This window comes from Dama dama, chromosome 8 (genome assembly GCF_033118175.1).
Source record: "Dama dama isolate Ldn47 chromosome 8, ASM3311817v1, whole genome shotgun sequence".
NCBI lineage: Eukaryota > Metazoa > Chordata > Mammalia > Artiodactyla > Cervidae > Dama > Dama dama.
This window is the reverse complement of record NC_083688.1, coordinates 20,017,750-20,045,365: the sequence shown is the minus strand read 5'-3', so window position 1 is coordinate 20,045,365 and position 27,616 is coordinate 20,017,750. Positions and strand designations below refer to the sequence as shown.

General features: G+C 41.4%; 1 protein-coding gene across 1 annotated transcript in view; it reads right to left on the bottom strand.

Annotated features, from left to right (window-relative positions):
- COL4A4 (collagen type IV alpha 4 chain) overlaps positions 1–27,616 on the bottom strand; it is a 153,096-nt gene that overhangs the window by 109,324 nt on the left and 16,156 nt on the right. The window contains exons 2-4 of the mRNA XM_061148617.1: positions 27,265–27,433; positions 25,469–25,511; positions 16,685–16,762 (exon numbers count right to left, since the gene is read on the bottom strand). Of these exons, the coding sequence (XP_061004600.1) occupies positions 16,685–16,762; positions 25,469–25,511; positions 27,265–27,320 (177 nt within the window). The 5' untranslated portion in view covers positions 27,321–27,433. The remainder of the gene's footprint in view (positions 1–16,684; positions 16,763–25,468; positions 25,512–27,264; positions 27,434–27,616) is intronic.

Here is a 27,616-nt window from a genome sequence, read left to right as displayed (position 1 = left end):
TGATTTTTGAACTTGGCAAAAAGGAATGCTATCAAATGCAATGTTTATGACATATTCCTTGATTTTATACTTCAAATTTATTTCTATAAAATACCAATGTATGGGAATAATGAGGCTCTTTGAATGAACTTTAGAATCTAAAGTCAGGGTTTCTAATGATACTTCCAGCCTCCGTATTCAATTTCTGTCTATAATTTGATGTGAGCAGAGAGTATCTTAGATTCAAATGTTTTTTTTTTTTAAATAACTCACTTTGCAGTCTTAAGATAACACCTCTAGATGAGGCAAAGAGAAGCTTTTTAATGAGAAGTATATAACAGTGATTTCACCAATGCAGGGTGATCTGGCCACATGACACCATGTACCGTACACACACATGTCCAGCTGTGCTGTCTGACAGCTTTAGAGTCTGTGCTCTATTTCATTACAGTCTGAAAACACTCTGTATCCATCTGAAGTCAGACTGTTCACCTGCCATTTTTTTGTGTTTTCTAAAAATTTTCCAAATATTTAAGAAAAGTCATTGAATCTCCCCTTTCCCTACCAGAGAACCTGGATAACTGCATTTAGTGAGCAAGTGAAGTCTTGATCTGTGGAGAGAAAAGCTAAGTGGATTTCAGGGGAGATCTGTTCAGATCAGATCTCTTAAAGCTCTGGGCAATTCTGAATCATTAGTGCTCAGCTCCAAGCATGCATGGGGCTTCACAGGTGGCTCAGTGGTAAAGAACCTGCCTCTAATGCAGGGGACTCAGATTCAATCTCTGGATTGGGAAGATCCCTGGAAAAGGGAATAACTACCCACTCCAGTATTCTTGCCTGGAGAATCCCATGCACAGAGGAGCCTGGGGGCGACAGTCTGTGGGGTCACAAAGAGTCAGACATGACTTAGTGACTGAATAACAAAAACCACAAAGTGTGCACAGGACCCTAGAATGTAGAGCCATCCTTTGGGTGTGTGGGGCCCAGGGGAAAAAGATTTTTTGAAGAGTCCCGTCTACATAAAAATTTGAATCATCTGAAATCAGTGTGTAAGCACCATTCTGGTGACCCAACCTCAGGAATCCTATGAATGAAATCCCACAAGGGGGTGAGTGAGACTGTTCTGTTAAGCGGCCACCCTCTTGAAACCAGGGCCAATCATGGGGCTCAGCCCTGAGCATGAGCCCCAAAGCTCCTCATGTGCTCAACCCCCATTGGATAAACAGTCAGAGTGCATCCTGCTGAAACTACTTAAAGCCCAAGTTGGAGTTGCCACTGCCTGGGTACCACTTAAGCAAACTTCCATAACTTCTCTGTCCCTATAAATGCTCCATATGACTGAAAATGGGGTCTGTCCACTCAGCCTATCCCCTAACACCAAGCTGACCCTGGGGTCTCTGCTTTCTTCCTCGTTCCTCTTTTTATTACTGACAACCTTTAACATCTGCCTACATTTTATAAGTCAAAATCATACTTCATTTGTACTTTCCCTTCTCTTCATGCGTTTTCATTATCGTTAGAATAGCTGCTATTCCTTGAGCACCCATAAAAATACTATAAGCTTAGAATTTTCAAGGAAGCTTAAATGTATACATAAGTGTTACAGAAGAGACAACAATAAAATATAAAATCTAATCATATGGGCACCAACCATTTAGGGGCACTTTGAAGGCATATCTATTTACTCTAGATATTATACAATTTCTAAACTACAATCTAAATGTCAGCATAAATAATAACTTCAGCTGACCTTTTCTACGTGTTAATTAATCTCAGTTGGTTTTGATTAATTCCCATAAGGCTCAGGAAATAACTGCTTTTTCATTAAGTTTGGAAATTATCTGTCTTATATATCATTTACACAAAAAGTTCTAAATTATGTATTGTGGATGCTGTACTTTGCAGTAACCTATGATCTAAAAACAACAAAATGCATGTCTGGACAGAAAAGGGGAACAGAAAGGACAGCCAACTTACTGGCTATAATTCTCTTTAATGTATTTCGTTTTAGACACGCGATGCTGAGTCCAAGCCACTAATGGAACTTTGGGGAGAAAAGGAACAGGAGTGGAAATATTGAGCACAGTGGCAAGAATGATAAAACTGCATTCAATATAGAAATGTGTCCTGACTGAGAACACGCCACCTAGAGCACCCTTAAACAGAAATACATCGAGCGATGGTCATTTGTATTATTAAATTCTCTGTCCCTCCCTTTTGCCACCTCCCCAGCCCTGATCGGTCACACTGACATCCCTGAACAAGGGATGTCAAGCTCCGTTCTTTCACAGACTTCTGTGTCCTATCCCCTTCAGGGGATGCCCCACAAGTCATCTCTCACTCTTCCCCTGGAAAATCCCCGCTGTCCGCTACCCTCACCCCACACAAGGTGCTTGTCCAAGATGCCTGCGTAATGACACTTCCCATCCACTCCTGTGATCACCTGTTTGTCTGTGTGGCCCCAGCCCCACACCCACCAGACCAGAGCTCCTGGCAGACAGCATCTAGGTGCCCCAGGCCATGATGCAAGAAAGGCAGAGAACAATACTTAACAAAATCACGTGGTCAGATCCACCACCCAACCCAAGGCAAGACTGTCAAAGGTCTGCTTTCTCCTGGCTCTGAACTGCCATCCCCGGAAGTCTGGCTGAGAGTAGGGATGGGGCCCTGAGATGACCCCACCCGGGCTGAGCAGTGGCCCTGGACGCTGCCCTGTCAGTGTCTGTGGTTGTTGAGATCTGACATAGGGGTCTTCCTGCAACCCTACTAAACTGCACATACAACCCCTACCATGCAAGTGAAAAAACTAACAAGACAGCATTAAAGCCCTCCCTTTTATGGGATAGACTTTGCGTTTTGTTCTACATGCAGTACTGTTTTTTCCTCTTAATAGTTATCTTATTACAGAATACATCTTTAAAAATGCTCTAAAACCTTGTATACCAGTATTAAATACGCCAGAAAGCTGTTCACAAAAACTTCCCGAGCACCAATATTTGAAATAGTCATTGTGAGTTTATCTAATCTGAGTAAATCATTTATCCACAGTGATGGAATAATTCCAATTTCATTAAATCACTTTATACAAAAGATGGGATCAATAAAAGAAAAAACATGTTTAAAAGTAAAGAGTTGAGCTTACTAATTTATCAGGCAACACTAAAACTAACTTCACGATGAATAGACATAAATAAGGGGATGACAGAAGATGGGATGGTTAGACAGCATCACTGACTCAGTGGACATGAACTTGAGCAAACTCTAGGAGATAATGAAGGACAGTGCTGCTGTCCATGGGGTTGCAAAGAGTCGGACGCAACTTAGCAACTGAACAAGACAAGACACTTCCGTAACTACAGAATCATTAAATAATCACAAGAATTTTGCATCTTTAAAAAAAGGTTTTTTTTTTTTTAAGAAACATTCCACTCCTACCCCTGCACCTTTCACCCATGCTAGGCAATGGATCACTGCATTTCAGTCACTGTAGCAAAAAGAAAAAAATGCCCAAGGGAATGAATGGCTGGCTGTCAGAGCTAGGATCTCTAAATTTTTTCTTTTTTTGCTACTGTGGGTCTGGAATTGCCTCTGTGGTTTATGACCTTCAGTGAGAGACAGTGAAGTCAGAAAAAGGATTCACTGAATCCAGAAAGGACAATCGGCCTGACAGCCGAGGAAGCTCTGGCATGCCCTGGGAAGCCGCCAGGCCACGGCTTTCTACCCAAAGGCCAGGCGGACGCCGAGTCATCAGACCCATTCACGCGCCTCCCCACTGTGGCTGCAGCCGCACCGGGCTCTCGGGCCAGCTGAACAAATAAAGGCTGAAGGCGATCGGAGTGGACACTGGCTCCCACGCCTGCCTGGCTCTCGGAGGCCAGAGCATTCCTTTAGGATTCCCCCTCATTAACCGTCCGTGTCAGATGCGTCTCTTGAGCTGGGCTAGGATCAAACTCTCTCTATTTCACAACATTTAGTAGATGAGACAAACAGAGAAGACGATATGTACATTTTTAAAACCTAAATCTTCAAATCAGCCTTTTGGGCTACCATTGGTCTGCTTGCTTCCAGGAACCAAACCCTAAGAGGAACGGAAAGACACATGTGCCCCCGTGGCTGATTCATGTTGATGTATGGCAAAAACCACCACGATATTGTAAAGTAATTAGCCTTAAAATAAATTAATTAGTTAAAAAAAAAAAAGAAATCCTTCACCTATTGAGGACCGGGAGAAATAGCTACAGATAGACAATGACAAATGCACATAAAATCACACTTTTTCTGCCACTACTTCTTGCTCTTTTAGAATCAGAGAATCAGTGCAAGAAGTCTGAATGAATGCAATGAATGAACAAATAAGAGAGATGCTTTTATTATACTGTTGTTTAGTCACTAAAGTGAAAGTGAAGTCACTCAGTCGTGTCCGACTCTTTGTGACCCCATGGACTGTAGCCTACCAGGCTCCTCCATCCATGTGATTTTCCAGGCAAGAATATTGGAGTGGGTTGCCATCTCCTTCTCCAGGAGACCATCCCGACCCAGGGACTGAACCCAGGTCTCCTGTATTATAGACAGACATTTTACCGTCTGAGCCAGAAAGTGAAAATGAAAGTGAAGTCCCTAAGCCGTGTCCAACTCTTTTGGAACCCCATGGACTGCAGCCTGCCAGGCCCCCCTGGTTTTGCTTGGAATTTTCCAGGCAAGAATACTGGAGCGGACTGTCAATTCCTTCTCCAGGGGATCTTCCGGACTCAGGGATTGAACCCACCTCTCCTGCATCTCCTGCATTGGCAGGTAGATTCTTTCCCACTGAGCCATCTGGAAAGCCTTTTATTACACTGTTTACACATAAATTTCCAAATCACTCTTGGCCAATAAGACCAAGACATTGATCATCAAAAGTGTCGCAGGAAGGGAAAGGTATTTATTTATTAAGCTTGGTTATGCATCTGCAGTGTCCATATATTACTTTGTTTAATCCAACCCACAGCACTGAGGACTGTGGATTATTATCCCCGTATAAATGAGGAAAGTCCACATACAACAGTGCTCATCAGATCAGTTAAAAACCTCTATTTTTGTGTTCTCAAGTCTAACTTCCTAGTCCCAGCCTGTATCTCTGACTGTTCTTTAGAAACTTCCGTGAAGCTTCTTCGCTGTACATGTGCACTCATCATGTCAGAAGCTGAGCTCACCATGCCCAGACTGGTTTTGCTGCCTTTTTCCTCTCTGACTTGGCAGACGGCAACTTGGGTTTCTTCCACCAGCTAAGCTCACCACCCAACTGTCAGCTTTGCTGACCCTAATCCTCCTCCCAAGACCAAGTCTATCACTTCTTTCTCTGAATTAATTCTCAGATGTCTGTCCCTCTTTCATCCCACTGTGGAGGCCCTGGGTCATGCTCTGGTCCTCCACGGGGGCTACCCAAGCACCGGCCTCCCCCATGTCCCTAACTGCAGTCTCCCCCTCCCTTGCACACACCAATGTCAACTAACCCTCTGTCTTCCCTTTGCTGTGTCCTTGCCTCCATCAACACTGCAATGAGCACAGCCCATCTTCCTCCACCCTGGCAAACCCTGGTCCCCGAGTGTCTGCACCCACCCCTCTGCTCCAGCCACATTTCTATCTTCTCTTCACCTGAAGGAATAGCAGCCCTGGCCCATCTGTAGCTCAGAGTCAACCTTCCCCCAACGCAAATTATGATGACAATGATGATGATGCCAGGACACCCTTCACTGAGCACTTACTCCATCCTGGTCACTGGAAAAGTACTGTGCCTTCCTCTCATGGAATCCTTAGATCCGTAAAGCACAAAGTCATCCTGTGTCTGCTTTTTCATCCCCAAATGAGGAAGCCTAGGCTCAGAGAGATGAAGGCCACTTGGCTACGACCTGGAGAAGCAGAGTCACACCCAACTTCAAAGTTGCTGCTTCCCTTTTCACTCCAATCCTTATCAATCTCACTCTTGTATAAACTCTCATATCCACCCTCAAGCAATTAATACCTACATAAGCTTAGCACTTATTTCTCATTATGGTTTTATGCATGTTACTTTAATATCTACTTGGGGTGATGTTGTCCAGTAAGATTATTGAGACCAGGAATCTGTGTACATTTTTATTACCACCCCCAGCCCACCTTGGCCACTGCTTTCCACGATATAATTAAATATACACTCAAGCACTTATTTATAATTAAAATTAACAAAGAAGGGTTTGTCAGCAACCCTTTTTAATTCTTGGTTGTATTTCAACAACTGTGCCACTAGGTGGCACTATAATATCACTTAAAGCTCAACTAGGCCTCAATGGGCAGCCTGAACCCTTTAGGGGTGCCTCCAAGGTCCTCCTCTATTGCAGATGAAACAACTGCTGGAGATATAGAAGGATGATCAAATAAATAACATAAAAGGTGTTACTCAAAGAGTAGACAATCCAAGGAGACCGGGCTGCAATGGCAGAGTGTTTTCTTGTGCCTTAAGTTCACCTCACTTAATGAAGGAACAAATTGGTCAGTTAAGTCTGTAATATCCCTGACTCAGGATTTTCAGCTGTTTAAAAAAAAATTTTAATGGAGGTAAAATGAATATTATTTATGTTTTCAGTAATATAAGCAGGACAATAACTTGTTCTTCCAAATCATTTAAAATTCATTTATTAATGTCTTTTAATTTGATAAATAGGCTGTATTTTTGTATCATTTTTTTCCAGTTTTTTGGGGGGAGGGCCACACCTCAAAATTTGTGGGATTTTAGTTCCCTTGGGCCCATGGCAGCGAAAATACAAAGCCCTAACCAGTGGACTGACAGGTTAATTCTCCATGGGATACATCTTATACAGTGCTGTATCAAGTATATCATTAAAACTGGAAGAAAGGGAATTCCCAGGATCTCAGTTCCATTCCTGGTTGGGGAATTAAGATCCTGCAAGCCAAGCAGCGGAGCCAAAAAAAAAAAAAAAAAAGATAAAAAAGATGTACAGCATAATGATCAATTCACATACATCATGAAATCACAATAAGTTTAGTGAACATTCCTCATCTCATATAATATAGATCAAAAAGAAAAGAAAAAAGTTTTTTCTTAAGTGGAAGCTTGATGCAGTGGGAAAAAGTGCTGTCCTGAGAACTAGAAGACATGGCTTTGCTACTGAATGATAAACAAGGTCACTCACTTATTATACAGGATAGGGAACGCCAATATCTTGTAGTAACCTGTTTGGAAAAGAATCTGAAAAAGAAAGTGTGTGTGTGTGTGTGTGTAACTGAATCACGTTGCTATACACCTGAAACACTGTAAATCAATTATACTTCAATTAAAAAAAAAAAAAAGTCACCCCTTGATCCAGGTCGTGGAACACTGGTTTTCCCATCTTCAGAAATGGTGTAACATCAGCCCAACATCATACCCCTCCAAGTACCATGGTCTTCAGCTCAGACCTCCCACCAGGGCGACTACAGTAGCCTCCTGACAGGTTTTCTCTAATAATTCTCCCTGCCCCTTGTCGCCTTCAATATATTCTCCGAAGAGCAGCCAGCATGTTCTTATAACATAAATCCAACCTGTGTCTACTCTGAACATCTTTCAAAGCCTTGCCTATCCTTTAGGATATGCTGTATCTGGTTTTTCAATTGCGTCCCTTACCACTTGCTCCCTCCCCTACATGATCAAACCTTGCTGGCCACCTCGTGGCCCATCCAACACACCAGCCATCTCCTTCTTACTTCAGGGCCTGAGTAGGGGCTGTTGTCTCTGCCCAAACACTTAGGTTGGTTTGAAGCGTGGCCTCAAAAAGATACGTTTATGCCCTAAGCCTGGAACCTGTGGATTTTGCCTTGGGTGGCAAAAGATGTAATAAACCTAAGGATTTTGAGATGATGATTTTTGTTCTGTGTTACCCAGGTGGGTCCTAGAGGCCATTACAGGTATCTTAATAAGAGGGACATGTATCTTTATAAGAGGGACATGGAGGAAGATTTGGTCCAGACACCCAGGAGAGAAGGTGATGTGATGATAGAGGCAGAGACTGAAGTGATGTAGCCACAAGCCAGGGCTGGAAGAGGCAGAGAATGTGTCTCCGTCTTGCCTATGGAGAGAACACACCAGGCTTCCCCTAGGCCATCACTGGGTGACCTCTGGTTCCACCAGGTCCAAGATATCTTTGCACCATCCACCACGCACACATAGGCTTCTGTACAAAATCAAGTCAGGGCATTAGATTATCCAGCTGGAGAGGAAGAAAGGGTCTTCGTATGTTCTTTTCCCTGATGCATCCGAAATATCCAGACCACCCCACATCTGGCACTCATCAGGCACCCAGTAGGAACGGGCGGAACGTGAGTCTGTCTTTCTTGATGGACTCCCAGCTCCAGGCCACAGGGATCCACCTCTTTACCCCCAAAGCCTCACAGCCTCCTCGGATGCCTGGCACATGGTGAATGCTCAATGGCTGTTTGCTGAATGAATGGAAGAAATTGTTGTTACTGTTGTTGTTCAGTTGCTCAATCTTGTCCGACTCTTTGCAACTCCATGGACTGCAGCTCGCCAGGCTTCCCTGTCCTTCACTATCTCCCCCGGTTTGCTCAAACTCATGTGCAATAAGTCGGTAATGCCATCCAACCATCTCATCCTCTGTCGCCCCCTTCTCCTCCTGCCTTCAATCTTTCCCAGCATCAGGGTCTTTTCCAGTCAGTCGGTTCTTCACATCAGGTGGCCAAAGGAGCTTCAGCTTCAGCATCAGTATCAGTCCTTCCAGTGAATATTCAATGTTGATCTCCTTTAGGATTGACTGGTGTGATCTCCTTGCAGTCCAAGGGACTCTCAAGGGTCTTCTCCAGCACCACAATTCTAAAACATCAATTCTTCGGTGCTCAGCCTTCTTTATGGCATAGAAGGAATGAATGGCTAATAACTGAGTGATTTGCAAATTCATATATGTGTGACAAAGGATTAAAAAAAAATAACAACAACATAGCACTCGACATAGTTGTTTCCCCGTGGATTTCTTAGCAACTTAGGGAAAATGGCATGTGAAAGGAGAAATATAATTTTCTCTCCTAAAAACTCTGTAATTCACTTTAACTAATTTACTCACATGCTACCTTGGTATGAAACAGCTGTTCTCGTAGTCACAAACTCTGTTCCCGAGTTTCTGTGTGGAAGATGCCCTGCGTGGAAATGCACCTTATTTCTTACCACCACCACCAAGGCTGACTCCACTTTGGTAATGACCCTGACCCTCTAAAGTTCAGCCTAGTCCCACATTTGCTGAGCTCTGCACCCGCCTGGCCACAGTTCACGCTGGGTCACAGAGCTCAGCAATCATCGTTGCTGTGGGATTGAACTGAGCGTGCGCGCGAACACACACACACACACACACACACACACACACACAGGATTGAACTCAACCCAGGAGACCAAGGGCACGGCTGTAAAACCACTGCCCGTTTAATGAGGTGACTGACTGGGGCAGAGATGCCAAAATCTACCTTCAGACCCAACCTTGTCACTGGGGTTTCTTGATGAGGTTTCATACAGTTAGCCTGTTTGGTAAATAATAGAGGCAAGTTATTTAATAAAAGTAGCAGGCAAATATAGCCTTGCTTTCCTTTTTCAAGCACAGATGTTGGGTTTAAAGAGCGAGGTCGTCAGCATACCGAAAGCCGTGCTGGTTAGTTGGAGTTATTCCCCCACATTGTTTAGTCGCTAAGTCATGTCCGACTCTTTGCAACCCTATGGACTGTAGCCCACCAGGGTCCTCTCTCCATGGGATTCTCCAGGCAAGAACACAGGAGTGGGTTGCCATGTCCTTCTCCAATTCCTCCATATTATGTGAGTGCTAGGTCACTTCAGTCCTGTCCGACTCTTTGCAACTCTATGGACTTTAGACTGCCAGACTACTCTGTCCATGGGATTCTCCAGGCAAGAATACTGGAGTAGGCTGTTAAGCCTTCCTCCAGGGGATCTTCCCAGCCCAGGGATCAAACCCACATCTCATATGTCTCCTGCATTGGCAGGTGGGTTCTTTGGAACAGCCTGGGAAGCCCCATTCCTCTATATGGATATTGGCTATTAATGATATTATTAATAGGCCAAATGATATAAAGTGATATCTCCTCTCTACACCCAGGTCTCCCACGCCTTGTTCAGAAATATTCTCGTCCACTGACATATAGGATTCAGTCTTTTAACTTCTGTATGTTTTCCAGTCTTTAAAATTTAAGGTTAATATTTATGACAAGGGGAACTCCTTTAATCAGCTAAACCAGTCACAAGCTGGCAGGTGGCAGGCTGAATTCTACCAGGAAATTTGTTTAATTATTAGGCACTATGTTTTTTTTTAATGCTGATCTGTTTACTTTACAAAAGGACCACGCAGCCCCGCAGAGTCCGCAAGGCTGAGGCCCCTTTCTGGGACCCCTCACTCAGGTCACCTGCTGTCACCTCAAGGCACCTGCACGTGTCCACTCAGGTAAGGCTTCACATAGATGATTCTCCAGCAGAGACCCAATGAGCTAGGGAGTCAGTCCTCGGAGAAGAAAGATGCAGCAAGAAAAGGAAGACATCAGAACCAAATCACAAAGAGGTGGTGACAGACTAAATTTGCCAACTTCTCTGTTGTCACTGGAATTTGCTTCCATCAAAATATAACATAATCGACTTATGCAAGCTTTGAGAACATGAAAATAATTGCTCTGAACCATTTATCGGGCTACAGTTATAGAGTGTACTAGAAGACAGTTGTGTGAGTGATAAAGAGGCTGAATTCTAGAGTTTTGTGTGCAAATCATTTAATGATATGAAAAATGTTAATGATAGCTAAAATTTCCCAAGGAAATTCCATTTTTATCATGGACTGCAAGCTCTTAGGAGTGGAAGGGACGAGTGAATGAAATTGCAGGAAATAATACCTGTATGTATGCATGAGGCAAGTGCTCGGGCCTGGTGCACTGGGAAGACCCAGAGGGATCGGGTGGAGAGGGAGGTGGGAGGGGGGATCGGGAAGGGGAACACATGCAAATCCATGGCTGATTCATGTCAATGTATGGCAAAAACCACTACAATATTGTAAAGTAATTAGCCTCCAACTAATTAAAATAAATGGAAAAAAAATACCTGTATGTATTTTGGTGATTTCAAATTCCCCAAAGAAAGACTGGTTTGCTAATGTGTGATTTTTGGTTTCCAAACCAAAAATAAACTAAGTCAGATCATGAGTTTTAAGCCATTTGACCTTCTTGTGTATAAAACTACCAAACTATAAAGTTCTATTGACTTAACAGTTACAAGACTCCCTTGAATGGAAAACAATATATATTTTCTTCTGGAAAAAAATATAGAAGGTGTCTTTATTATCAAGCGAGTTACTAAAGCAACCTTATAAAAGGTTCCATCCTGGCCTGGATGACATGTATGTAATTTTCCCTACAAGAAGACATCCATCAAAAACACAGCAATTTCTCCCTTGAAACTGTTGTACTGCGCTCAGATGTGTCCAACTCTTTATGACCCCGTGGACTGCAGCCCGCCAGGCTTCTCTGTCCGGGGGATTCTCCAGGCAAGAATACTGGAGTAGGTTGCCATTCATTCCCTCCTCCAGAAGATCTTCCCGCTGAAACTGATAAAGAATAATTTGATATCCTACCCAATGTTATGTCACTAATATCCCTAAAGAGGGACTATAACGGGGTTTGGGGAAATGTTATGCAGACTCACAAAATATTTTAGAAACCAATTAAGTTACTGTCATATGTGAAAAGTCAGGCCCACATCACAGAACCATAGGCTGCTAGGAGGACAGGACCAGTCCTCTAGTACAAACTCTTAATTCCCAGGTGAGGGCTCTGAACTCCTCCCCCAAAACCAAAGGGGTAATTCCCAGTTTCCTATCCTCAGACTCAAGGTCTTTCCAGGATGCTACTAAACCTTCAAAAGATCTAAATACAGCAATGGCCATGTTCCCTTCTGTGGCTCAAAGTGCTTATTTCTGGTCCTACCTGATATTCACAAAAAAGTCTAAACTCGGTGAGATGTTCACTCACTAACAGGTTTACACGTTGTGTGTAAAAAGACTTGGAAGAGAGACTTCCTGCTAATTCTATTCCCATTTCCCTCGGACCTGGCAGGTCTTCCCACATACATGCTGCTTGTGGCCTGGCTACCAGCTCAGCCTCCCAAATCCTGTCCAGGCTCAAATCTGAATTTTAAGTTACTGATTTAAGTGTGTTAACTACCTATTAGGTGCCATCTACTGTGATCATCTCAAAGAAATACCTCCAAAAATGACTCTCAGCTCTCAAAGAGGAGAAACTAATGTAGGCAACAAATATTTCTAAAGCATCCACTACGAGCCAGGAACCAGCATAAACATTTTACATGTGTCCTTTACAACCACTTTGAAGGAGAACATGCTTACAATCTAATCAAGAGGGGCAGACACATCCACAGTCGAACCCAGAGCTAAAGGTCAGAGCGCAAGAAACATCACAGAGGGAACCAGGTTCACATTAGGGGGCCATCTGCACTGTCTGGGACCAGGCAGGGGACCTTGTGGGGGGCGGAGTCTCTCCCGAGTTCCTTTGGAGAGGACAGGAAAGATGGAGACCGAGTGGAAGTGGGAAAGCATCCCAGAAAAGGGCAGAGGGGATGTGTCATAAAATCAATAAATACTGAGTGATTGCTTTCTGGTCGTGAATCCCTGGATGATTTATCATGCTGCTTCTAGAGCTGACTCATTGGAAAAGACCCTGATGCTGGGAAAGATTGAAGGCAGGAGGAGAAGGGGGCGACAGAGGATGAGATGGTTGAATGGCACCACTGACTCAATGGACATGAGTTTGAGCAAGCTCTGGGAGTTGGTGATGGACAGGGAAGCCTGGCGTGCTGCAATCCATAGGGTCACAAAGAGTTGGATATGAGTAAGTGATTGAACACAAACAAACAAAAAGTTTTTCAGTATTATCTAAATGGTCTATAATAACTGTATATGAATATTACAATAAAAACTGCTATAACTATTTAAAAAAAGGTAGAGGAGTGGGAATATTTAGATTGTGTTTGGGGGGACAGTGGGAGGGACAGTGAGTGACCCAACTGATGCAGTGGGAGATGGTCCAAGGGGAGGTGATGGTGATTACCAATGAGAACACATGTGGAGGCTGGTCTGTGAGCCTCTAGCAATGCAGGGGTGAGACTGAAGGAGCCCCCTTGGTTCCTGCCCTTAGATGCATTCCAGTCCAGTTCAGTTCAGTTCAGTCGCTCAATCGTGTCCGACTCTTCCAGACCCCGTGGACCGCAGCACGCCAGGCCTCCCTGTCCATCACCAACTCACGGTGTTGACTCAAACTCATGTCCATTGAGTAGGTGATGCCATCCAACCATCCCATCCTCTGTCGTCCCCTTCTCCTCCCACCTTCAATCCCTCCCAGCATCAGGGTCTTTTCTAATGAGTCAGTTCTTCGCATCAGGTGGCCAAAGTATTAGAGTTTTAGTTTCAACATCAGTCCTTCCAGTGAACACCCAGGACTGATCTCCTTTAGGATGGACTGACAACATGTGGTCTACTGGAGAAGGGAAATGCATCCCAACTCCACCTCAAACCCCAGCTTCTGTCTCCACTGAAACTCTCGCCCAGCCTGGCTCCCCAACTCTTACTGAAGACAGCAGCTTTGATTTGGGGCTGGACAAACCACTCAGTCAGCTGTTCAACCAGAAGGGGAGTCACTTCCCTCTTAGGAAGGCCCCGCTGTTCCACTCCGGGGCCGTGCCCCTTGGAAAGAGCCTCAACCCTCATAATTCGGCTTATTCCTGTTTCTATTGTCCACCTTGAGCTGTCACTGCGGCGACTGGAGAGATGGCATGAGAATGGCTGGCTGCCTCCCAAACCTCCTCCCGGTTATGCACAAGCCACGCTCCCAAATTCCTAGCTGGAGAACGTCACCAGTGCCTCGCAGCCATCACCAGGGATCCATCTGTGCCAGGAAGGGCAGAGGTTGACCGGTGTTACGCACACAGCTCTCGCCGACCACCCAGAAACGGGACGAAGACAGCGGTTCACGACGACAGAGGCCCACCCCGGTGAGCCCTCCTGACCCACCTCGCTGAAGGTCTGGTGATCAGAGACAGCACATCCTCTACGGATACAAATTCCTGTGATGGTTCCACAGCCCAAGGACACGGAAGACAAAGCACCAAGGGAGTAAATGTGAGGAAACCCAGGCTTGGGCAGATTCAAGCGGCCACGGGGGCTCCCAAATACTAGGGTGAGAAGTGGTGTTTGAACCCAAGTGTCATCCTCTTCTCCTGGACACGGGGCAGATGCTGGGGCTGAGACCAGACATGTGGAAGTGGTCCCTGCTCCTTCCAAGTGAAAGTGAAAGTATTAGTCACTCAGTTGTGTCTGACTCTTTATGACCCCATGGAGGTCACTGCAGTCCGCCAGGCTCCTCTGTCCATGGGATTCTCCAGGCAAGAATACAGGAGTGAGTTGCCGTTTCCTTCTCCAGGGGATTTTCCTGACCCAGGGATTGAACCCAGGTCTCTTGTATTGCAGGCAGATCCTTTACTGTTAGGGACACCCACCTCTTCCATATATAACCAAGTTATTTAAAACTTGGAAATCCAGGGTTCCCCATGGTGACCGATGGACATAACAATCCTTCTGGCTTCAGAACTGCTATGGACCGAGAGCAGGATTTCTCAACCTTGGCACTACTGGCATTTGAGGACGGATAGCTCTTTGATGGGGGGCTGTCCTATGCATTATAGATATCAGGCTGTCACAGCCTATGAACCACTGGAACCAGGAGAACCACCAAACCTCCATGCAGGCGTGTCAGTTAAAAAAAAAAGTTTCCAAACATCATTAAGTCAGAGGACCATACCTACCTGGCCTCATCTTTGTTCTGTGGCATTCCCCCATTCCTGCCATGGAGCTGATCCCTCCATTTCTCTGGGACCTCAAGCTCCAAGGGTCTTAAAATCTTGGCTTGCAATCTTGGCACGTTTACGTAGACAACCTCATAAAAACACCAGGCTTTTTTTCCTGACTATTGGGTCCACTGATATGAAAAATGTTAAAGCATTTCTTAGGCTGCTCGTTTTTAGGGTCCTAACTTTGCTTTCTGGCAAATGTAGTTTTTATATTTTATCATGGGGACTTCCCTGGTGGTCCTGTGGTTAAGACTTCACCCTCCAATGCAAGGGGTACGGGTTCCAATCCCTAGATGGGAAGCTAGGATCCCATGTGCTTCACAGTCATAAAAACATTAAACAGAAGCAATACTACAATAAATTCAACAAAGACTTTAAAAAATAAATAAATCATAAAAGTGGCTGGGGAAAAAGCTCAAGATAGATTCTGATCACCAAAAGTTGTGACGTATTGAAGAAACAAACCAGTTCAAGCAGAAAGGGATTTGTCATAACTTAAGCTCAACAAGAGGGCTTCTCTGGTGGCTCAGTGGATAAAGAGTTGGCCTGCAGTGTGGGAGAACCATGTTCGTTCCCTCACGTGGGAAGATCCCCTGGAGTAGGAAATGGCAACCCACCCCAGTATTCTTGCTTGTCCATGGAGAAGTCCATGACAGAGGAGCCTAGTGGGCTACAGTCTATGGAGTCACAAAGAGTCAGACACGACTAAGTGCCTAACGTGACATGACGTGAAGCTCAACAAGGAAGCTGCTTACAGCAAAGGACTTGACAAACGAACCACACACATACTGTATAACTACTGTGTGAAGATAAAGCAATACTGTGGGAGAATCACACGGTCCTTTCTCTCAGAAAGGTAATATTTTGCATCCTTGTGGACTGATCTTTATGGAATTGTGCTTTTTGAGCATCACACACAGCCCTATTGGATCCATCTGGACACGTTTCAAAAATCACTGAACTGACTCAAAATTGTGTAAAACTTCTGAAATGTACTCTTTTCTTGTAATACAGTGGGAGTGTTTTTAACCAATGGGATGGTTTGATCTAATAGTCCCAGCACAGGTGAATTAGTGTCTGCCAACTGCTGCTGTCGGGATATGTGAGAGAGGTTTATAAATAAATGTTCAAGAGACCCCATATACTGTAACCAAGAGAGTTATTATTCTCAGGACGGAGAACAGAGTGTGGTCATCAAACGCACTGTCCTGGGTGGACTTGAGCAGGGTGCTCAATGGTTCTGTGATGATGTCTTCAGCTCTGTAAAGATGGTACCGTGAGATGGGAAGAGAGTTATTGTGAGGGATCAGTGAGCTAAAGCATTTTGAGCACGTCAGACCATTCTGAGCACGTCTGACCAGGCATATAAGGAGCATATGATAAATGCAACTGTCACTTCGATTATGGAACACCATTCCACAAGGTTATAAAAGACGTCCAAGAGTCATGCAGTCAAATGTCTAGAAGCACTACTTTAAACAAAGTTAAGTAGGTTTTTTTCTTAACTCACTGCAGTATTAATACTTCTCCACTAGTGCTTTTAAAACATGAATATCAATATGGCAACCCAGCATGGGCCGTGTACACCAGGACCCTTTCTGTACAAGGTGATTCAACAAAATTTTAAGTGAACAATACATTATTGATGACAGTGGATAGGATGATGGGTGGAAGATCTCTAGAACTTATTCATCTTGCATAATAGAAGCTTTACGCCCTTTGATTAGTAATTTCCCATTTTCCCCTCCCACCACCCATGCTGAATTTTACATGACTCACCCGAGATCCCTTTTCAGGAAAACACTGGCAAAGAGAGCAATCTCTTCCTCCACAGAGACCGATAAACTTCTTTCCACCCTAGAAAGTGAAGCATTGATTTAGTCGACCAGTATTCATCACCTAGCTGGGTACACGATATATACATTATAGCAAGTACTATTGGTTTTTCTAACTCATGAGACGTCCACAGTATAGTTTTTAATCTCTGAGTCTCTGAAAAGACTAATACTGATATATAAAAGGCAAAGAACTTACACTGTGGCTTGTTAATCAACGGGTTGACGAATTGGAAGTTCGGGGTTGATATATATATGCTATTGACACTATGTATAAAATAGATAACTAGTGAGAACCTACTTTAGAGCTCAGGAAACTCTACTCAGTGCTCTGTGGTGACCTAAATGGGAAGGAAATCCAAAAACAAAGGGATACATGTATATATATAACTGATTTTTCTGTACAGCAGAAACTAACAAAATATTGTAAAGCAACTATACTGAAAAAAAGTTAATTAAAAAAAATTTTTTTTAAAGAGTTGATGATTATGTGAGCAGGATAAAAGTTTACATGAGCTAGGGCTTTTTTTTTTTTAAAAAAAAAAAAAAAAAAAACCTCCTTTGAAGTCATTTATGTTTAACCAGAATCTTCTACAATTTGTCTCTCTTGCTAAGAGTTTGTTTACCAAGTTGTGAACAATTTTAGAATGTTAACTATGCAGCTGGGAAAACCGCATGTATACCACAGTGTCTAACTTAAATTATAAGAGTGACTTTTCTTCCAAGACTCTCTTCCTTTACCTCCAAGACCAGCTAGGGCATGTGTCCCCCAGGGAGGCCGTCGTGGATCAGCACTGCCATCACAGTCTTGCACTTGAATTAAAACTCTTCCTCCTACAGCTGGCCGACACCCCAAGGCGGCTCCTCTGACGTGTCTCTCAAACCGAAAGCTCCTGAACTTGAGTAATTTGGGCCTTTTCCCCACTTCTAACTAGCTCTTCTACCACAGTCTTTAGAATGTTAAATTACAACATGATCACATGTTTTCTTAACTTTAACCCATCCTACACATACACACACACCCATGGGAAGAATCAGCCCCATTTTCTCACAAACCCTCACTATGTACGTGGCAAGTCGTCAGTCATTTCAATACAAAAGTATAGTCGTAGAGGAATGGTGTCCATAAGGAGACCCTTAATGACAGCCAGAATGGCATATGTGCAGTGAAAACACACCCAGCATTGATTCGTTCGCGGTGCTCAGGGCTGCATGTTGAGAGGGAAAAGTTGGTACAACAGCTCTCGGTGCTGGGAGCTGAGGGTATGGATAGGACCACGTGTGTCCTGATAAGCCACTTCAGTTGTGTCCAACTCTTTATGGACTGTAGCCCGCCAGGCTCCTCTGTCCATGGGAAGAATACTGGAATGGGTTGCCCTGCCCTCCTCCAGGGGATCTTCCTGACCCAGGGACTGAACCTGTATCTCTTGCGTCTCCTGCATTGGCAGGTGGGTTCTTTACCACTCGTGCCATCTGGGAAGCCCCAGATAGGGCCACACACTTCTATAAATAATAGATCTTTTAAAACTAACAACAGTGAAAACTTTAGCCTTTAGACCAACACATAATGGGGAAACATCACACAACTGAACCAATACGTACTGTTCTCTTTTTTAAAATTGGGGTGTATTTGCTTTACAATGATGTTGTGTTGGTTTCTGCTGTTTGACAAAGTGAATCAGCTATCAGTCAGTTCAGTCGCTCAGTTGTGTCCAACTTGTTGTGACCCCACGGACTGCAGCATACCCGGATTCCCTGTCCATCACCAACTCCCAGAGCTTGCTCAAACTCATGCTCACTCCACTGAGTCGGTGATGCCCTCCAACCATCTCATCCTCTGTCGTCCCTTTCTCCTCCTGGCCTCAATCTCTCCCAGCATCAGGGTCTTTTCCAATGAGTCAGTTCTTCGCATCAGGTGGCCAAAGTATTGGAGCTTCAGCTTCGGCATCAGTCCTTCCAGTGAATCAGCTATATGCATACATATATTCCCTTCCTGTGGCCTTGCCACGGCCTCTCCCCATTCCTGCCCCCTCCAGGCCACCACAGAGCACTCAGATGAGCTCCTTGGGCTATGTAGCAGGTTCCCACCAGCTGTCTGTTTTATATATGACAGTGCACATTCGTCAGTCTCCCAATTCATCCCCTCCCCCGTGTCCATGTATCTCTTCTCCATGTCTGCGTCCCTATTCCTGCCCTGGAACTAGATCTATCTGTACCACTTCTCTAGATTCCACATATATGCATTAATATACAAAACTTGTTTCTCTCTTGGTGACCTAATTACGCTTAAAAGATTCTGCACAGCAATATGCACAGTTCAGATAGAAGATAATATATATACATAAATATACTATACATAAATATACAAACACATTTATGTAAAATATACACGAGTATACATGTATATGTATGAAATGCACAAATGTATACATATCCCCTTCATTACATATACATGTACAAAAGTATACAGCCCCATATACATACAGAAGTGCATATGTATATGTGATGTGAGGGAAAGGAGTCTAAGTGGCATATTTTTCTTTTCAATTATATGATTAAGACCTCCTTTTTCTTGAAAAATATGCTCAGAAACAATAAAATATTTTGATTAATCATTAATTAAAAATACATTTTTATAAGCACAACTCTTATGGGTCATTGAAAAATACATAAAAATTTGAATCTTGACAAGAGCTAAGGAATCAGATAATTTAAGTTAAAAAATGTAATTGAAGTTTCAGAAACATATACCTCTTGAGCTTTGGGTAACACTGTTATCTATGAATGCAGAAATATTAAGTTCAAAACCCTGATAAGGTAAAAAAAAAAAAAACAAAACATCAAATGTTCAGGGCCAGGTCAGGACAGCATGAAAGCACTTGAAATAACTATTCTGAACACTTGGGTTCACTTAAGGTTGGGATTCAGTACTATGTGTTCAGTGAAATATCAAAACAGCCAGAGAAAAAAGGTCAGTTGATTAGATGGCTTGATAATAGAGGCAAGTTTGTTATTTTTTAAGCTTTATTATGCTAAGCATTATTGAGATATTTGTAGCAAAATTATATTTCAGAGAAGAATCAGTTTAAAGTAGATTAGTAGAATTCTAATAAAGAAACATATATAAAACTTCAACTTGGACCAATAAAAGAAAAAAGTAAGAGGCAATTTTAGTCCCCACAAAGTTCTTTTACATCAGACATATCCCAACAAATATCACTTTAAAGGAGGGAGGCATCTATAAAGGAAGAAACTGTACCTCAGAACCAGATTGTATAACCCCATTAAAAAGAGATAAAGACAGTATCTCAGGCAAGTCAACATTCAAAGTACAAACCACATTTGTACTAGCATTCTCAAAAACCAATGTTACTCTTCAAAGAGAAAAAAATAAAACTCATTATCTGTTTTATCCTAGATATTTTAAACAAATATTTGTTGCATAGAAAGTTCAAGAAAATATTTTACTAATTTCTAGATTAATGATCTGTTCTGCATTTGTGCTTTTATAGGTCTTTTTTAAACAAATAACATATGTACATGATAATTCTATCAGTTCAAAACAGTGTAATGGAAAAAGAAATTTTCTCTTCTAACTCTGGTCCCCAGTTCCTTATCCTAAAGATAACTGCTCACCTCAAGTCCATGTTTGGGCATTTATGAGTATATTTATTAATACACAATGACCAAACACACACACACTTTTGCTGATTTTGTCCTTGTTCTGTTTTTATGCAACAGGTATATTTCTTTGTACCTTGCTTTTCTCACTTATGTCTTCAAAGTCATTCCGAATTACTGCACATGGCTACCCATTAAACAAAATATTGGGTCGGCCAAAAAGTTCGCTTGGGTTTCTCTATAACATCTTACAGAAAAACCCAAATGGACTTTTTGGCCAACTCAATATTATAACTTATTTAGTTAGTCCTTATTAATGGACATGTAATTATCTCGCCTCTTGCTTCTGAATGCTACCTTTAAACTAATATTCTTATGCATATATATTTAATCATGTCAGAATAAATATATACAATAAATTTCAAATAAGGAAATTGCTATGTCAATAGGCACATGCATTTAAAATCCTGATAGATGATGCCAAATTGACTTTCCATGGAGATTTTATCAATTTATATCTCTACCTTTAAAATCCACCAACAGTACAGTCTCTCTCTGTGGGAAATCTCTAGAATCTCTGCACACCAGAAGCTGGCAGGAAGAGCCAAGATAGAATAATCTTTGTTCAGGTGTTATATGCACTCATATGAAACATAAAGAAGTGAAGGATGTAAAATTTAGCACTCTATAGACTTTTATAATAGAAAAAAAGAACATAATACAAAAGAAACTTTAAAAAGTCAGGTAAGAGGAAAAATGATCCACAAACATATATTTAAGTGTGTTTCTTTTCATTATTTGAGGTGATGCTCTGAAATGCCTGTGAACTAAGCTGGGCAGGTTTTATCAAGCCCATTTCCCATAGAAGAAAACTGAGTCTAGAATAGGTTATGAGATGAATCACTGGCAGAGGAACCCAGGGCATCCTATTCTTTAATGAATGTGCTTTCTGCTCATGACTAAAAGAGAAAGGAGAATGAATGGCAACTTTCTATTTTGACTCACTTTGAAAAGACCTATGATAACTTGAATCACAGAAGCTGGACTGGATAGGTCCAAGCTACAGGATGGATAGACAGAGATGTATTTATTAGTGTGATTTAAACCAGTTTGACTGTCTCAAGGTCAACCTGAATACAGACTGCCTCCAATAGCATTTCCTAGAAGTGTCTGAAGTTGGGTTTAATCACTTAGATTCTCTAGAGAGGAGCAGAACAGAATGTTCAAGGCTTATCCTTCTCCCAAGTTAAAATGTTCAAATTTAATTTTATATTTCTTGATTTAATCTTGTAATGGCCCAGCTGCTTCCTTTCGCCCTCTGAAAAAAGTTTTGAAAAAATAGCTCTTTTATAAAACAAAGAAATGTCTAATACCTAGGAAATTTTGTACTAGTCTTGATGGTAGGATATAAAAGAAATCTTACAGCCCATTTAATTCAACACTTCATTTTTACAAATAAGAAAAAAGCCCCAGAGAGTGACTTGTTTAAAAATATAATAAAGAACACAAACAAAACCCAAAGGTAGCTGAAGGAGAGAAACATAAAGATCAAACCTGAAATAAATGAAATAGAGACTAGAAAACAAGAGAAAAGATCAATGAAACTAAAAACTGGTTCTTGGGAGAAACCTTTAGCCAAACTCATCAAGAAAAAAAGGAGAGGGCTCAAATCAATAAAATTAAAAATGAAAAAGAAGTCACAACTGACACAACAAACTCAAAGGATCATAAAAGGCAATTATATGCCAATAAAATGGGCAACTTGGAAGAAAAGGATAAATTCTTAGAAAGGTACAGTCTCCCAAGACTGAACCAGGAAGAAATAGGAAATATGAAACACCAATTACATGTACTGAAACTGAATCTGTGACTAAAATAATTTCAACAAACAAAAAGTCCACAACCAGGTGGCTTCACAGGGAAATTCTACCAAACATTCAGAGATGAGATGACACCTATCCTTCTGAAACTATCCCAAAATATTACAGAGGAAGAAACACTTCCAAACTCATTCTATGAGGCCACCATCACCCTGATATCTAAACCAGATGAAGATATCACAAAAAATTAAATTATAGGCCAATATCTCTAATGAACATAGATGCAAAATTCTCAACAAAATACCAGCAAACCAACTCCAACAATATATTAAAAGGCCTACATAGCATGATCAAGTGGGATTTATCCAAGGAATGCAAAGATTTTTCAAGATCTGCCTGCAAATCAAACAACATGATATACCCCATTTACAAATTGAAGAATAAAAACCATATGATTATCTCAATAGATGTAGAAAAAGCTTTTGATAAAATTCAGCATTCACTTACGAGCTAAAAAATTTAAAAAAACTCTCCAAAAAGTGGGCATAAAGGGAACATACTTCAATATAATAAAGGTCATATATGACAAACCCAAAGCTAACATCATACTCAATGGTGAAAACCTGAAAATATTTCCTCTAATATCAGGAACAAGACAAGCATGCCCATGCTTGCCACTTACACCTAATACAGTTTTGAAAGTCGTGTCACAGCAATCAGAAAAGAAAAAGAAATAAAAAGAATTCAAATTGGAAAAGAAGAAATAAAACTGTCACTGTTTGCATATGACATGATACTATACATAGAAAATCCTAAAGATGTCACCAAAAAAACTATGAACTTAGTAAAGTTATAGGATAAAAATCAACACAGAGAAAAATCTCTTGCATCTCTATACATTAACAACAAAATATCAGAAAGAGAAATTAAGGGAATAATCCCATTTACCATCATATCAAAAAGAATAAAATGCCCAGGAATAAACTTACCTGAAAAGGCAAAAAACCTGTACTCTGAAAACTATGACACTGATGAAAGAAATCAAAGACAACACAAATAGATGGAAAGATATATCGTGTTTTTGGATTGTAAGCATCAATACTGTTAAAAAAAAAAAAAAAAACACTAATCAAGGCAATCTACAGATTCAATGCAATCTCTATCAAATTATCAACACTATTTTTTCACAGAACTAGAACAAACTTTTTTTTTTTTTATTTGTATGTAAACACATAAAGCCCCGAATAGCCAAAAAACTGTCTTGAGAAGAACAAAGCTGGAGGACTCATGCTCCCTGAATTCAGGTTTTACTACAAAGCGGCAATAATCAAAACAGTATGGCACTGGAACAAAAACAGACATAGACATCAATGGAACAGGATAGAAAGTTCAGAAATACAACCACGCACTTATGGTCAAGTAATCTACAACAAGAATGCACAATATAGAAAAGACAATCTCTTCAATAAGTGTTACTAGGAAAACTGGACAGCTACATGTAAAAGAATGAAATTAGAACATTCCCTAACACCATGTACAAAAATAAACTCAAAACAGATTATTGACCTAAAAGACAGGATAGTATAAAACTCTTAGATGAAAATATAGACAGAACTCTCTTTAACATGAGTTGCAGCAAAATTTTCTTGGTTCTATATCCTAGAGTAATGGAAATAAAAACCAAAATAAACAAATGGGACCTATTTAAACTTAAAATATTTTACACATCAAAGAAAACTATAAACAAATTGAAAAAAACAACCTACTGGCTGGGAGAAAATATTTACAAATGATGCTACCAATAAGGGATTAATTTCCAAAATAGACAAAGAGCTCATACAGCTTAATACAAAAAAAAAACAACAAAACAAAACCCTAACAACCAAATAAAAAATGGGTAGAAGACCTAAACAGACATTTCTCCAAAGAAGATATATAAGTGGCCAACAGGCATATGAAAAGATGCTCAATATCACTAATTATTAGAGAAATGCAAATCAAAACTACAATGACGTATCACCTCACACCAGTCAGAATGGCCATCATCAAAAACTCTACAAATAATAGATGCTGGAGAGTGTGTGGAGAAATGGGAATCTGCTTACATTGCTGTTGGAAATGCAAATTGGTGCAGGCAGTATGAAGAACAATATAGAAGTCCCTAAATACTGAAAATAGAGTTACCATGTGATCCTGCAACCTCAATCCTGGGCATATGTCCAAAGAAAACTCTAATTCAAAAAGACAAATGCAACAAAATATTCACAGCAGCTCTGTTTATGATAGCTAAGACATGAGAGCTAAATGTCCATCAACAGATGAATGGATAAAGATGTGATATTATATGCATATATATATATACATACACACACACACACACACATATATAATGAAATGTGTGTATATATATACATGTACATAATGGAACACTGCTACTGCTGCTGCTAAGTCACTTCAGTGGTGTCCGACTCTGTGCGACCCCATAGACAGCAGCCCACCAGGCTCCGCCGTCCCTGGGATTCTCCAGGCAAGAACACTGGAGTGGGTTGCCATTTCCTTCTCCAGTGCATGAAAGTGAAAAGTGAAAGTGAAGTCGCTCAGTCGTGCCTGACTCTTAGCGACCCCATGGACTGCAGCCTACCAGGCTCCTCCGTCCATGGGATTTTCCAGGCAAGAGTACTGGAGTGGGGTGCCATTGCCTTCTCCATAATGGAATACTAATCAGCCATAACAAAAGAATGAAATAATGCCATTTGCAGCAACATGGATAGAGATAATCCATGAAGTAAGTGAAGCTAAGCTAAGTAAGTCAGACAGAGAGAGAAAGATACCATATGATCTCACTTACATGTGGAATCTAAAAAAATGATACAAATGAACTTATTTACAAAACAGAAATAGACTTAGAGACATAGAAAGCAAACTTATGGTTACCAAAGCTGTGGGGGAGATAAATTAGAAGTTTGGGATTAACATAAACATACCATTATATATAAAATAAACAACAAGATTTTACTGTATACCACAGGGAACTATATTCAATATCTTGTGATAACCTATAATAGAGAAGAATCAAGAGGCAGATAGATAGAGTTTTATAACTGAATCATTTTTCTGTTAGTTCTGAAACTAACACAACATTAAATTAACTATAATTAATTTAATTAACTATAATGTAAATTAACTATACTTCAATTTTTTAAAATGGTTTAAAACAGTATAATAAAAGTAAGGCATTCAGTAAAGTAAATTTTCAACATGAAATCAGAGCTCATTAATCGACTTACCCCATATGCATATTGTACAGAAAAGAGAATAAGTATGAGTGACCTACAAGAAAACAAAAATGAAGATTAATTTCAACTGTCGGTTTTCATGCAAAACAAACTAAAAAGCCAAAGGACACAGGAATTAACTCCAGAAAGCTTTTTTTTTTTTTTAGTTTCTAATAGGCTACTATCACCAGTTGATGGTCATCAGTGACCAGATAAATGTTACCCTCTCTCCAGATAGTATCACCCCATTTCCTCAGTCAAGAAGTACTCACACCTTTTAATGTGGCCCTCACTGTGCTGGGTACCATAGGGACACTGTGAGGGTGAGACCTGGATGGATGGATAAGTGAAGAGAGATGACTCTCAGAATAAAAACTAGAGGAAAGCAGGAAGCGAGCAGCTTTGCCCAGGAACTACTGCAAAGATTAAGGTATTCTGGATGCTGTTAAGTGGGAACAACCAGAAGGAGGGAGAATGGAAGAAACCTAACTGGGCTGAGGAGATGATTTGGGAAACAGTATGGAAAAAGCTTCCTTCCCATCACCCTCTCTTCCTTCATTGCCCATCAATACATGCTCATTAGCTTCAAAATTTTCCATATTTTTCACAATTTAACATTTCCCTGTTATAACTCCCAATATTTTGTAGTCACTTTGAACAATCTCATTATTAATAGTTTGCTACTGCTGCTGCAGCACATGACCACAAACTTGGTGACATAAAACACCAAAAATTTATTTTCTTATCATTCTAGAGGCCAGAAGTCTGAAATAGGTCTCACTGGCCAAAAAAAAAAAAAAAAAAAAAATCAAGATGTTGGCAGGGCTGTGTCTCTTCTGAAGGCTCCAAGGGACACTCAGTTTCCTTGTTTTTTCTGGATTCCAAAGGCTGCCTGCATTCCTTGGCCTGTGGCCCCTTCCACCTTCAAAGCCAGCAGTGACCAGTCAAGTCTCTCTCCCGCTACATGCCTCTGACCGCTACTTGCATCATCACGTCTCCTTCTCGACTCTCAATCTTCTGCTTCCCTCCTTCACTTCCAGGGTTTTAGTCCCTCAATTGTGCCCGACTCTTTGCGACCCCATGGGCTGTAGCCTGCCAGGCTCTTCTGTCCATGGGATTCTCCAGGCAAGAGTATTGGAGTGGGTTGCCATTTCCTTCTCCAGGGGATCTTCCCGACCCAGGGATAGAACCCGGGTCTCCTGCATTGCAGGCGGATTCTTTACTGCCTAAGCCACCAGGGAAGCCAAAAGGGGACACCACGACTGAGTGGGCTGGGGGACCCTTGTGATTACACTGGGTCCCTCAGATAATCCAGGATAACTTCCCCTTGCACGGTGAGCTGATTAGCAACCTTAATTTCATCTATAACCATAATTCTCCCGTGCCACATAACAGAACATGTTCAGAGGTTCAAGGGATTAGGGCGTGGACAGCTTTTGGGGGGGTCATCATTCTGCCAACCACACTCATGCAGTACATTGTCCTAACTGCTATAACTGCTAGTTATAGGGACCCTGCAGCTCTGGACACGAGAAGGTTTTTGCTATTCAAACCCAGTGAATAGGAGAGCAAGAATCTGTGGCCTTGTACATTCTCCCACTGGGTGATTGTGTGGCTTCAATTCTAGAAGAGTAGAGAGAATTTCTGCTTAATAATAGATGTGCTGTTTAATAGGACGGCGGCAGGTAAAATTTATAGATTTCTGGAATACTTTGGTTTTTTGACACTTAGATAATTTATACCTATAAAACCAACACTGGGGAGAAATTACTAAATAAAAGCCAGTGATCACACTTGAGGACACTCACCAGGAATCTGTGGCCAAGAGTTTGTTGCACCTGAAAGAACGCCTTACCAATGCCATGTGCACAAATTACTTCATATTCAAGTCTTGGTACTCAACAAAAACTCTGTCACTCTTTTCTCTTCCAGAAGACTCTCATCTGTAAGTGAGGTTCTATGTCCTGGGTTTAAAGTCTGTATATGGCAAATATAAAATATCTTTTTAAAACACAGTATGGATTACAACATTGAAAATAATTGCTTTCATTATTCACAGTTAGTGATGGAAATATTTTCTAAAGGGGAATTTCAACAGTGTTTTGACATAACACTCTTTCCTTAGTGATGAGTAAACTGAATATATATCAATTTTTAATT